The 14,661-nt window shown below is 39.1% G+C and overlaps 1 protein-coding gene across 10 annotated transcripts in view; it reads right to left on the bottom strand.

Annotated features, from left to right (window-relative positions):
- The window catches only part of specc1 (sperm antigen with calponin homology and coiled-coil domains 1), a 98,210-nt gene that overhangs the window by 42,175 nt on the left and 41,374 nt on the right, over window positions 1-14,661 (bottom strand). For all 10 annotated transcript variants that reach the window (XM_028466694.1, XM_028466691.1, XM_028466690.1 and 7 more), the window contains 7 exons: window positions 14,096-14,303; window positions 13,535-13,608; window positions 10,890-11,065; window positions 5,451-5,596; window positions 4,007-4,107; window positions 3,846-3,921; window positions 2,381-2,525 (listed from right to left, as the gene is read on the bottom strand). In XM_028466694.1, the coding sequence (XP_028322495.1) occupies window positions 2,381-2,525; window positions 3,846-3,921; window positions 4,007-4,107; window positions 5,451-5,596; window positions 10,890-11,065; window positions 13,535-13,608; window positions 14,096-14,303 (926 nt within the window). The remainder of the gene's footprint in view (window positions 1-2,380; window positions 2,526-3,845; window positions 3,922-4,006; window positions 4,108-5,450; window positions 5,597-10,889; window positions 11,066-13,534; window positions 13,609-14,095; window positions 14,304-14,661) is intronic.

The following is a 14,661-nucleotide window of genomic DNA, read 5'->3' as shown; positions in this document are numbered from 1 at the left end:
GCACACCATTAGCGTAAACGTTGAGATAGTGAATACCAAACACTGTTGTATTTTCTTTTTCAAAGCACTTCTCAGATGCCAGTATTTTCACTACTTGTTCATTCTAATCATCTCTTTAATGGTGGGCTTTAGGCTCCTTTGAAGAACTGTATATTGTGTTTAGATCTAAAAGATTACACTGGAAGGATGAAATTTTCAGTTTTAACTAAGGGACCATGTAGGATCTGATCATTTTCACATTAAACTTCAGTGTCTCATGCTCATAGTATCTACAGCACTTGAGTTTGACCGGCTGTAATCAGAGTGTCTGACTGCAGATCTGCAGCATTATCTAGAAGGTCTCCTCCCTGGGGTTTGTGCTGAGGCCATGGGAAGACCATGGGACACGGTCATTGCTCTGAGCATAGTAAACATTTCACGTCATCGTCACTCGCCTGTTTAATACATTATTCCTGTGTTGGAGGCGCTACATTTCAGCTGCCAGGAACAGCAAAACTCTGTCCAAATAAGTACTTCAGAGGAAAAAAGTATTTGTACTCATAAGTGACACAGAAACTGCAGTTTCACCATCACATACAGGACACTGCTGCCAAGTGCTTGACATACATTAAATGCAGTGCCTTTAAAACTAAATGACAACAGCTGAACAAATGACCTATGAACCTCTGTGTGAGTAATCTTCAAAAATGTATTCTTGGAGGAAATACCTCAAGTAATTACAGTCAGGGAAGAGCTGAATGATGGGTAACACAGAAGATCCTAAAGTCCTAAATTCAAACAAAAATAAAAAATGTCTTTCTATTAACATGCGGATAAGAACATAATTAATAGATTTTCACATGTAGCAAAACACCTTTTTTGGTCAGCTGACAAAAACATCTCAGCTCTTGCATTACTTTTCAATACCGTGACGCAGAGTCTGCGCCAGGCGGTATTGAATGGGGGGCATTAAGAAAACTGCGGGGGGCACAAAACAAAAATTTAGCTCGCTAACATACCTCTGACAAAGTGGTCGCTATAGATACGGGCATCAGCAGACTCTGCTCCTCCCGACAGCACTAGTAGGTTTAAAATCCACTTTTTACAGCGTTGTTCTGTGAGCTTTTTACATTTCTCACCTTTATGAACTACAATCTTTGGTACTCCATAAAATCTATTTTCTTTCTCTCGGTTAGAAAGATTGGAGCAGCCGTAAACTCCACAAAACATGGGCATTTTGGTTATTTCAGATGGCAGATTCTCAAGCAGCTTCACTTCCTGCCCTCCATCTGAATTCAGCGCTCTCGCTTTCGATGCAGCAATGTGAGTGACGTCACGTGAACCAACAGAGCAGGCAATAGACATATACACATTCTATTGGCTGATCCTAACAACAGCTCTAGGGTATGTTCAATAGCACAAATGTAAAACAATTACACCACAGTATATTATATCTATGGAGCAGACTCCCGTTTGCTGTCAGTTAATGGACAGTCAGTTGTGACAGCCAATCTTTGATTAATGAAAAAGCTCTCCCTGCAGTGACACTGCTGTGTCGTATTCAGTTTAGAGCAGGGCTACACAGCAATGAGCTCCATCTAAAAATCTGATTTCCTTGCCTGGCTTCAAACTCAAAGACAAAGATGTTGTCTGTGCTGAGAGTTACATACTGTACTACTGCACTTGATACATTTTTATATTAAAATAACCATCTTTAAATGCTTAATTCCATTAATTGTAAATTTTTGCAGATTTTGGTGTAGAAGTTGTGATAAGCTATGTTTTTTAAAAAACAGAAAGTACATTTTTGTAAAATATTACACAATAATTAAACCGTACAAATGTTACATGTCTTACAATGACTCAAATGTTCTTAGTTAGTGGCTAGTAAAATAGGACCTTGTTATTTTTCTGTGAAAAATAATGAAAATCAAATAATTGCATGAATTAGAAGAAATAAAGCATTACATTTCCTTCTAAGTTACTGCCAATCAACCTTCATTATCTTACCATCTAAATTAAAGTGGAACGATGTAGTTCACAGTTTCAAAAAGGTTGGTGACCTCAAGTTTAGACCATTTTACTGCGGGTTTGCTCTGCAGTGACATGCACATTAAAATAGGTTGTGCATTGAACAAAAAAACTAAAATAGAAAGGTATTAGTTCTTGGAGCTGAATCAACCATGTACAGACCGGAAAAAGGTGATCACGAATGGGCTAAAAGACTGATGAATTGGAGCCTCCAGATCGCCTGGAGTGAATGTTCTCTGTGTTTCTATGTTTTCTAATGTTTTCATTCTGACAAAAAGATGAATTGAGAAAGGAGAACACCTTGTTATTGTTGTATAAGATGTGTCAGCGGGCCGCGCTCAACATTCAACAAAGCAGGAGCTCCGCTCACCTGAACTTGCTGTTGCTTCGGCTGTAGCTAAAGGATGCCGTGTAGCCGCTGAGGGTGGAGGTGGTTCTGATGACCGACTCCAGTGAGGGACTCTTCTTCATTAGGCTCACATGCTTCAGATCCTCTCCATAGCTTGATAACCGATCTGTGGAAGGAAGAGTTACAAAAGTCTCCACTAAATGCTATAACATTATTAAACATTACTTAAACATTAAAAAATACCTACAAAATGAAATTAACCACTCATCACTATTACCTATAAAATAAAAGGAGAATAAAATACTGTTGCAATTGTAGAGGAGGAAAGCGAATGCAGCAATTGACAGTAGGCTATGGATGAATTTCATTGATGATAATCTTGCCTTCGGAAAATGCACAACTTTTGGCAACAATGAAGAGGTTACATAATCAAACGTACACCACTCTGTAAGCAGGGCAATGTGTGCCGACAGCAGCAGCTATTTTTTGGAGGAAACACAGCCCTTGAATAAAGAAATACAAATGTAATTCCAGTAATATATTAGCTTATTTGTGGGGCTCAAACTAATGTTGAAAACCCCCCAAATGTAACACATTCACAAAGTAAAAAAGTATTTCACCTGTTGTGTTCCATGAAAAGGTACATAACCTACAAAACCCAATAATCTCCCAGTTCCATTTGCTGGTTTAAAGGTTTAGGCTGAGCCCTGTCTGGTGTCCGTTTTGAACGAGCCTCTGTTGACATGGTTGTGAATGAAACCCCCGTAGACCAGAGCATTGCTATTTTTGGAGGAACTTGAATAATCTTTCTTCTCCATTCCAAGGCTCAGTCAGATTTACAGCAGTTCATCCTAAATTCATCCACATGCATGTGCTGCAGTAATGAGCCTATAAACTATGCAAACAAGTTAGTGAACAATAAAGATTAACTGTGGGAGCACATTAGATGTGAAACATCTCTTAATGTACCGAATTTTTTGGACAATAAGGCACACTTAAAATCCTTTAATTTTCTCAAAAATCGACAGTGCACCTTATAATCAGGTGCGCCTCATGTATGAAATTAACTACTGTGCTTCAACATACTGAACTGAAAAAATGAGTGTATTGTTCTGTATTTTATGTGTTAAACCTGAACAATGTTGAGAGTTACTGTTAATGAGTTGAATAAAGTTTGACTTATCTGACTTTTATTTTGCTTAATGCGTCTTAATAATAATAATAATAATAATAACAAACCGGTGAGCCTTATGTATGAAAATAGACCCAGTCAGACCCAGTCATTGCTAGTGCGCCTTATAATCCGGTGCGCCTTATAGTCCGAAAAATACGGTACTTCATTTCCTCCCCCTTTGGTGAGCACGCTGACCCTCCTGCTGTGGCTGTTAATACTGGTAATCTGATCCATTAAAAGTATGTGAAAGTCTCTGAATAGCAATGCTAGCTATGTCTGCACCCCTAAACACATGTGTACCACATACAGTACCATGACGATGGGATAACTCCACATTTTTCATTCTTCTCTCCAGCGTCTTTGACAAAGGCTTTATGTACGAGTGTCTCTACAAGAGAAGAGAGCACGCACACACGTCATCACATCAAATAAAGTCTTGCCTCATTTTCTCGGTGAAATGTTTTGGTGTGTACCTGAATAGGGGAGACTGCAGCAGCAGGTGCAGTGCGGACTGGGATCCCAGTCAGTGGACTTCTTGGTGAGGGCAGCTTTTGAACTGCGTGAGCTGGTTCATCTGAAAGAGAGTCATTTCCATAATGAATGTTTACACAATCACTAGTTACATACTTGGAAATAATGGGATTCATCATTCTGAGACCTCAGTGATACACTACGCTTTGTATAGCATGTTCAAATATTGATTATTCGAACATAATTTCTCAGCTGACTAAAGTGTGTTTGTAGCATCGCTTATCAACAGCTAAACCAAAAAAATGCTGGACATACAGACCCTTTCCAAAAAATTAGAATATCATGGAAAAGTTTTTTGAATTCCTGTTTTCGTGGGTTTTATGAGCTGAAAGCCCAAATTATGTAAAAAATAAACAAATAAATACTTGAAATTGTTTAAATTGTGGGCCCTGAATCTATAATTTATGAAAGTTTAACTTTTTCAATGGAATTATGGAAATTAAACAACTTTTCCATGATATTCTAATTTTTTTGGAAAGAGGTCTGTACAGTATGTCTAAATTAAAGCAAACTATTAAACCCCAAAACCAATGGTGAAAACAAATGTATTTGGGTATGAAGTAGTGTTGCTGGTTGATTCCTGTCCAACGCTTGACATTTTATTCAAAGTATTTCTATTTGGTATATTTTGTTGTAAAAGAGTAAATGCCTTCATTACTGCAATCAAATTTTGCTCTTGGCTGAGAATGGTGGTTTGTCACATACATTTTGGTGGCTTTTTAAGTCACTGTAGGCCCCGCCCCTCCTATAAAAACTAGCACCAGTGGCGAGTAAGTTTGATTGAGAAAATTGCAAATATAGAGGTATAGTGAGTATTATAGTATAGACTGGGCGTGTCTTAACTGCTGCAGGAGCCCCACCCATAATCAAAGCATTCCTTTTTATTTCCAGCCTTGAAAACCTCAGGGTTTAGTTACTCTTCAAGTCTTAGTCTACTTACTTTTATTTCCAACAAGTTTGCCTCAAATTCTGGGTGACTAAAATGTTCCTGCTGACAGCAAATACACATTTTGAAATGCTTAAAATGCAAATATAAACATAAACCAGCCAATTTCTATCATGCTAAATTCATCTTTAATTGTTTAGCTAATGATACCTGTAAATGAATACAATCTAACAGCAGGATGAACTTAGTTGAATTTAGAATAAAAGTATTTGTTAGCCACACTTTAAATAGTAAGCCATTTTGTTTGTGTATGTCAAATGACTTCCCAAATGTAGGTATAGGTCCTTTGTGTTTGTCCAGGGTCACCTGAGGTCAAACAGCTTGTGTCTATCATCGGCCTTTGGTAACGGTATGTACGATGGTCACTGGCTGGTATGCTCTACGGTTAGGGGATTCCCCATTAGTCTGTGTGTGTGTGTGTTTGAGGTGCTCGTGCTCACTTTGTCCAACAGTATCAATAGATTTAATTAGTGATTTGTCAGTGGCTCCTGGATCCTTGTCAGCATCTGCACTGGTATCCCTGGGTGTGGTTGGGACAGAGGAGAGTCCACTCCAGTCAGTCGCCCTCCCCTCAGTGCTCTCAGACCTGACAGACACAACAAACACAGCTGCAGTGTAGAAACAAATACAATACATGACAAGCAGGAAACAGTTGACATGATGTGACAGCTTTCTAAACCTTTATATAACAATGCTGAAAAATAAGAATGCGAATGTGGAAAAAGTGTTTGCTTATTGTATTGACGTAATAACGTGCTATCTGTCTGAACTGTCTCACAGACATGTTCTGCTTGTTGTTCCTGATGGACTTTAGACTCAAAGTGATGGATTTGGAAATTCATTATCAGTGATGGTTGATGAATGAATGACTAAACACTTCTCAACCCACCTTCAAGCAGTTAATCACATTAACAAATACAGCTGTGTAGTTATATTTATTAATTCATGTGTGGAATGGACTACAAACATGTAATGCACTCTTCTTTTTTTCCACAGGCAACAACCAGTTACAGGTGTTCTCAGAATAAATAACACATTGTTCACTGAGTGAGTATTAAAAAAAAAGAAAATACTACACTATTAAAATCTCACAGAAGTTCATATTTCAGGGGGTTCTTATGGCTTTCAATCTGAAAAGGGCAAGACAAGTCTGAGCCTTAATTTGTTATACTCCTAAAGTTTGTTGTAAAGTTTTGTTTGAAGAGATTGTAAAAAGTATTTTAGCACGAGTTACATTATATTAACTACAAATGACATCAAAGACACCACAGAAACTACTATACGTTATGTGATACAAAATGTACAACTTGTAATAATGATGACAGTCTTTGACACATATTTTTATGTTACTTTGATATTATATGTTCCTGAAAAGTGGGAAGACAGCATGAGTCATCAAAACAATAAAAAAATAAAAAATGAAATAAAAAGTAGGAGGACAGAATATACAATTATTATTATTTTTAAACTTTTAACACAGTCATCTTGGTCTTTGAAAAAGTATTTTTTGTGGTTTGGTATGTTGATCCTGAGGCAAACAGCTGCTTTTGTGGCAGTTCAAACCTCTAATTATAGCAGTTACACAACAAGAGCAACTTTTCATTAAATGTAATAGAATGAATGAAATAAACAACGCAACTGACCAACAATAATTAAATGACACCACAATATTGACAATGGCGCCATCTAACGGTTAGACACAGCACTGCATTTAAATCCACTAGTTTCCATGTTCAGGTCAGGCCTTTACAACAGAGCAGCAGAGATAAGGTCACAATGTAAACACTTTATGATAAAAGTGACAGTATTTAGCCATTTTTGAGAGAGAGAAAAAGACACACTCTATCTACACAATTATTTTAATGTAGTCTGTCATTGAAATGTGTTTCCTGATATTTTAGCACCTGCTTAGATTTGGACATGCTGCTGAAAATCTGAGCTCTATTTGTTTTCTTACAGGCTAAACTTTTAACAAGTACCTTTTACTTGTGTTTGTTATACTGTATTTATATGCACTCCTGTTTTTTTCACCTTTCAGAAAGGCACAAAGCAGCTTCACACACATTAAAAACAAGTTTCTCGAATATATGGCATCTCCACAACAAAAGAGAAATGCAAATAATAAAATTACATTCTTTCAGAAATAAAACACAATGACAATGTTCAACAGGTGCTCAATGAGAGCCACGTAAAACAAATGGCTGTCTTGTCTTGAGTATCTGTGTACTGCAGGTCAATTGTTCATGGTGGCTTACACCAAACTGGTACATGGACAACACAAGTGCAATAATAACACTGTCTTCACATGGCGCTGAGGTGGGGGACACTTCTTTAATGTCCTTCTACTGCGGTTTTTGTGTCAAAAGTGGATCCGGTGCCTAATCTGGAAGACAGAAGAAAGAGAGGCATGAGCTGCAACAATCACTGCATAAAATATTTAGTGCACTTTTTTCACAACATGATTTATCTTTGCAGCAAGAGCACTGGGCTTTAACAGACTTTAAAACCCTGCTCCATGCACACTTCATGAGATTATTAATCCAGTTGGGCCATAATGTCATGTTTCAGTAAATCACCCAGTGAAGAAAATGTATCTGCAGCAGAGGACAGTTAGCATGAGTTTGGTCCAGTCATGCTGTGCAGACCATCCTACTGCTCGCCACAACATTAGACGATTAATCTTTGAAAAGACAGCAGGTGGCGCCAGATACATTTGGTTAAACTACAGTGTGGAAGAACCAGGTGAAGCAAACCTAGGAGTTCCTAAGGGTGCATTAGGCCAACACACAGAAAGCGAAAAGCAGACAGGCTGAAGCAGCAGCACCAAGCCAAACACAGAGAGGAGAGTCAGTGAGCAGCAGCACACCGTGCAGGGAGAGGCAGGCTGGCTCACACAGGGCCGACGGGGCATAGGGACTCACCTGGACTTTACACAGAGAGGGATCTTTGAGTCATCACTGGATCACTGAAGGGGGCAGGGGAGGTGAAACAGCTAATCTTTGGGGAAACTGTTCTGATATGGCCACGGTAGACAAATCTCAATAAACAATGGGAAGGTACTTATCTTTGATCACTTCTGTATCTTTTCCATCCATAATATAAATGAAGCAGGTAATTTCTTCAAGCAGGCCTTAAGAAATCACAGTGATAGCACCTTTACCCAATCTAAAGTTTCACTGAATAAACAGCTTAGCTGATTGCTGCTTTTAAATTTTGTGATTTAAAGCTGCAGTATGTAGAATTGTGAGACGCTTCATGCTCCCATCTCCCCTCCCTGTTTCGAAACCTGTCCCTTACCGGTATCCTCATGAACGCGCACAACTGTAGAGCCCTTAGCGACTTTTCTCTCAATAGAGACTAGTGACAAATGTAGGGACTTTATCTTGGGTAATTAGAGTTTTATGATGTTTTAGAGACTCTGACATTAAAGCACGTATCAATCGTTGCTGTGAGGACAGTAAGAGGTTCACCTCCTGATTCCAGCTGCAGAGCAAACAGACAGACACTACATGTCCAGACTGTAAATGAATTGCATCTGTTCTCTCATGTTTACACGTGATTTATCCCATCTGTTATCACTCTCTCTCTGACTCACAGGTGTGCGGACTGAAAGCGGATTGCGCGCAGTTCGCCTCACATACCGAGTCAGAGTCCATTCCACCAGAACACATTTGTGCCTTTAGACAAGGGATGTGAATCTTTGGGTGTCTCACGATTCAATTCGATTCAGATTCTTAGGGCCACGATTTGATTCAAAACCGATTCTTGATTCATCTAATTCTCGATTCAAAAATGTATACAATGCATAGTGTTAAGGCAAATTATGACATCAAAATAATACAGTTTGTATGAGATAATTTTAAATAAACCGATTCCAATGACACACACACACACCTTGTGCTGTCTATGCAATACATTGTAAGTTGGGGTTGATGTGTCCTGGTGAGATTGTGTCATAGACTGTAAATGTCTGGGTGTGTGTTGCCGTAGTAGTATGAAGTCACCATCTTGAAAGCCCATGGCCTAGTAGTCTTTACTACGTTCTTGTATTTTCAGCTTGAAAAACATATGCTTGTGAGCATGTTGAAGTGTACTGTTTGATAACACTCCTAAAATTAAGCATAAACGGTGTGTTATATAAATCACCGCCGATCGCGGTAAATGTTAGCATGAGCATATAAATGGGTTTTCCCATAAACGTTAGCATGAAGCTAGCTGACTTTTTGTATAGTGGTATTTTCTATTTATAAGAACACTAATATGTATTTGTACGTTCATTTTCCAGTGTTTCCTGAGTAATGCTCGGAGCTGATCTTTTTTTCCACTGAGTTTTTCTTAAAAAATAAAAATAAAAAATAAAATTTTTGAAGTTTATGGATCGATTCAGAATTGTGGATGATTTGGATCGGGATTTGTGAATTGATTTTTTTCCCCCACCCCTATTTTAGACTGTAGCTTCTCCACCTCGGTCTTCTTTTTTCCTCTTGCTTTGCCTAATACTGTGACTTCTACTGGACATCCGCCATTACACTTTTACTATCGATGGAATGTGAACGCGAATGACTTCAGTCGAGCAGCCAATAGAAACGCCCAAAACAGCTCATTGAGCACAAAGTCATTTACAGGCCCAATAGAAGGAGAAGAGATTCACTGTCCACTCAGAACACTTTCAATTACAATATGCTCAAAAATTATTATTAGGTTTTGACCAAATGACGCCAAAAAAAACTGGTAGAGGGTCGTCTTCTGATCGAGAGGTTGGGGGTTCGATCCCAGTACCTGACTATGTGTCGAAGTGTCCTTGGGCAAGACACTGAGCCCTAAGTTGCTCCCAGTGGTCGACTAGCGCCTTGCATGGCAGTCCTGTCCCATTGGTGAGTGAATGTGAGAGTGATTGGGTGAATGAGTTGATATGTAAAGCGCTTTGGGACTGCTTCAGTGTGGTGATAAAGCGCTATATAAAATCAAGTCCATTTACACACACACACACACACACACACACACACACACACACACACACACACACACACACACACACACACACACACACACACACACACACACACACACACACACACACACACACACACACACACACACACACACACACACACACACACACACACACACAAAATCACATTCAAGGTTTGAATTTCCTTTCCTTGAATAAAGGGCCCCACTAAGATAAGGTGAATAACACAAGCAAATGCTTTTCCTCCACATCAGCACACAAGTATTTTACATCACATGATTGTTAGAAGAGACAAGAACCAATGCTCACCCTTACGTTGCAAAGCAATGCTATTTATAAATGAATGAATTGACCCAGCAGTAGGCTGAGTTTCTACTGTAAATAGCTGTGGTACTTTGTTGGGGAAGAGTTTAAGCGACACACTGTTAAATAAAAGTCGTTGATAAGAGAACATGTGCCAACAATCAAGTGCCTGCTGATTAGATTAGTTATTTTAGTGTGCGTCATGAGGTTTGAATATTACTGTACGAGCAGTAGAAAAGAGGAGAATTGAGACAAAGAGGGCAGCAGCTTGAGGCGTAAAAGTGGGAAATTTAGCAGGAAACCGTTTGTTTACCACCAGAGTCTGCCTGTTTCCAGCAACCCTAGCTTCTTAAACTCAAAGAACAACTTATTCAGGTGAGGCCTAAAACAGTCAATGTTAAAAAGTAATCTGCTTTGATACTAGACAGGACTATTCACAAATGAATTATTGTAACATTTGTACACAAATGTTTGGGTGGACTTATGGCGAGACTCTGGCAGGTATCTCAAAACAAACACAGATAAATTGCAGCTCAACACGGAACAAAGAGCAGCTGAAGAAGACGAGCAGGGAGTGATGATGAAGTCGGGCATTAGCTGGTACCTGACTCCCTGCAGGGCTTCCATGTCTGCAGACAACTTTGAACTGCGATCCTGCTCCTCCTGCAGTTGTCGTCGGAGCATCCGTAGCTCCTGCTGAGCCTCCACCTTAATGTCATTGGCCACCACCACCGCCGTCTGCAGGTCAGCCTGAAATCGATGCCACTCCTCTTGATCCTCCTACAGACACAGTAACACACAGATTGGCAACAAGCACAGGCTGCTATGTAAATGTATCTAATGGTTTTAACCATAGAGGGCTCTTTTACTATATGTGGCACTGTTTGAGTGTTTACCAGGTTTGATCCCAGTCAGCTCACTTCATCGAGTGTGTTCATTCAAACATTAGCCCTTCCTCCTGTGGAGCAACTTTTAAAGCAAAGCAAATCCCAGCCTCCTCTCTTCATATCACAGCCTCTGAAACAGGATCATATTCTTCCCTCTAACACATACTAGAAGCCTCAGTCTTTGTTGAAAATGTTGCGACTTCATCGACAGGCAGGAGCAAGTAGAGATGCAGCAATAATGATACCTGCCTATTGTCTAATATACTCGTCTGTGCGTGTGACTCAGCTGTGTCAGCCTGTAGTATTTAGGCAAAGCTTTTCCTCTCAGCTGATGTTCACAGATTCAAAATTACATTTCTTGAATTATTTCATTAAGTTTAACTGTCAGCTTTATGCTGCAACAGCTTGTGAAAAGCTCACAGTGCAGCCTGGCTGAAGAGGTGAATGAGGGAATAAAAAAAAAAAAAAGACAAACAAAGGAGTGATTATTGTTTGATTCAGCATTCCGGCCATCAAATGTGCTCCGGGGAGGCACCGGTCCCCAGGCTGCGTAGCTGAGCCAAGCCAAGCCAGAGACGTGCACACCGACACCCCACGCTGCACTGAGTGCAACACAGATAACACATCACAGTACTCGGCAGACCGCAGATATTACAGAGTTGCGCACGGGGTTCACGGCTGATACGCATGTTTGTTCTTGTGAGATGCTGAATGAGCTTCTTCTGTGGAATAATGCTGGCTCCCTTTCCACCTCTTCACTCAGGCAAGTTAATCTTAGTGAACCATGTCCCTGAATAATGAGGGAGTTTGATCTAGCCGAATGAGACGCGCGCAATTCAGAGTTCAAAGGTACCCCGCCTCTCCTCAAGAGAGAACACACCTCAGCCTCTGGGTTAGGTGTGAGACACAACCATCAAAAAGAACCTGCCTCTCACTTTCCCCAAAAATAAGCTTAGTTCAGAGACATACCATTGCATTCTGACTGACGTTTAATATTTATAGGACTGAAGAGGACCAACTCTGCCATAATTAAAAATAAATAAATACATATATCAATACATACCTACAGATATATGCCATTAACAAATAAATGAATAAATATATCATTAAATACCTAAATATACATATTAATTGTTCATATTTATTCAATTTTAATTATGGCAGAGTTAGTCCTCCATACAACAATGGGTTGTGTTATCAGTCTGAAATTTGGCTATTGTGCCAAAAAGTTAGGTTATTCTTCAGTTTTTTAAGTCATTTAAAATAATAATATCAATATTTGTTGTTAGTTAACAAGTAAAAAATAAAATAAAACCCATTTCCCTACATAAAGTTTGTTTGTGTGTGTGTGTGTGTATGCGTGCAATAGTATTAATTGGGATCAGCAAGTATCCAGATATAACTGTTGCATTGGTTTGAAAAAAAAAAAGAGTTTGTAATGAGTTCATGTCATTTTATAGAATAGAACACACTTAATTGTCCTGTATGTACAGCTACATACACGAAAATTGTTTGCATTGCATTTTACCCATCTCCGAGGAGCAGTGGGCAGCCACAGTGTAGCGCCCAGGGAACAGTTAGGGTTTAGGGACATGCTCAACATCCCACAGTGATGGCCCAGGTGAGATTCAAAGTAGTGACCCTCCGATTACAAGCCTGCTTCCTTAACCACTAGGCCACCACTTCCTATTTTTTCTTTTCATTTTCTACATACTACTGAACTAAACTAAAAAACTAAACTTGGCGGAGGTTTGCGCTCTCTGAGGACTCTTGTGTTAGTTGTATTTTAATGCAATTTTAAAATCAAAGTATGTGGGGAGATGAGATTTGCTTCAAAGACAAAAACCTTTGTGTATAAGGTTCCTTCATGCACAGTGGCATTAATAACAGTCAGATACATAAAAGAAAAAAATAAACAGAAAAATGAACTCCTGCACTTTGATTGTAACAAGAAAAACACTAAATAGATGTGACGTTCATAGAAGAAGATCATGAGAAAAAAATAAATAAATCAGCCACTGCCAAAAGAACATAACTCTGTCAGCCTGAATAGCCCTACTAAATGTAGAACACAAGGCTACTGGAACCACTCATTTCACTCAGTGGAACCAGATCAGAACAGTCACTCTATGAAAAAACAATCTAAAATGTGAAAAGGACACGCCATCCTTTGTCCTGCTCGAATATTAACAACAGTTATAGGACACTAAAAAACCTACACATTGTCACTGCATGATCATATTCGTCACAATAGAAACCCAGAAATGTAACATGTGATAAAGTCCAGCCAAATTTGGCTCCAATAGTAAATGTCACCACAACATTAAATAATCCTAAAAGCTTCAACTCCTCGTTTCCTTACCTTCATTTTTCTATTCATGGCTTTGATCTGTCGGTCTGCTTCAGCTTTCTGCTCTTCCAGCTTTTTAACTAGATCTGTAACAGATAGTATTCATGACCTTAGAAACAGACTCTTTAAAATAAATTGTAATCTTGCAAATCTTATAAAAATATGCATTGTAACGCATCAATTCAAGATGCAACTAGAGAGATTGTTTTCTTTGCAGTATCGTTAGTATGACACCATAACCAAGAAAAATAATTACTTGGGCCTGTAGAGGGACAGTGTAACCACTCAACCTGAACAGAATAACATGAAACAACGCACAGAAAGGTTTTCATGATAAAGTAAAAAGAAGTGCGCCAGTAAATATGTACTCTTCTTTTAAAACACTTTTTACTTGAATTATCATTTTGTGTATCTCGTTCAGCTTCAGCTAGATTTTTGTAGCCACCATGGATTTATAACTCATGGCACTTGTATCTAATCATTATTAAGCACACACTCTGAAAGCAGAAAGTAATTCACACAAGTCTCCAGGAAGCTGTTGTAAGAGGTGATAATATGAGGACTCAAACATACTCTCCATGTCCAGGACTGCTTGGTTGGTGTGACAATTGACTGCCCTCTGCTGCTCCACTTGGTCCTCCAGCTCAAAGATGGTTTCCTTCAGCTCCTTCACCTGATTCTCTGCCTGGATTCCAGCATCCTCCAGGAACGTTATCCTGTTGTTAAGCTCCAGCTCCCTCCTCTCTGCCCGCTCTTCAATCTGCTGGCATTTGGCCTCTAACTGTGTACAGATTTGTAAGATGTGGAAGACTTTGGTAAACAGGATGCATACATGCATTGTGATGCACACCTCTTTGCTGGGGCTTATCTACTGATATAAGCACTAATAATTCAAAGAGATGGGATGTAGCCTGTAAAAAATCAGCTGGAGACTGTCTTTTTTTGATTCAGATAAAGGCAAAGTATGGGCCTTAATTTGGTGCTTGAAAGTTTGTTTGATCTCCACTGTAAACACTTTCTTAATGACATTGCTGGAAATTTTTTACGCATTGCATTGTAGGATGTGGAGTCCCATAGTTAATTCTTACTGTGATTTCTTGTGTTTGCCCCCAAAAACTTTTCCAAAGTGACTTTCCAAT

Source organism: Gouania willdenowi, chromosome 14 (assembly GCF_900634775.1).
Source record: "Gouania willdenowi chromosome 14, fGouWil2.1, whole genome shotgun sequence".
Classification (NCBI taxonomy): domain Eukaryota; kingdom Metazoa; phylum Chordata; class Actinopteri; order Blenniiformes; family Gobiesocidae; genus Gouania; species Gouania willdenowi.
Note: the sequence above shows the minus strand (reverse complement) of the source record. Positions and strands in the feature narration are given on the sequence as shown.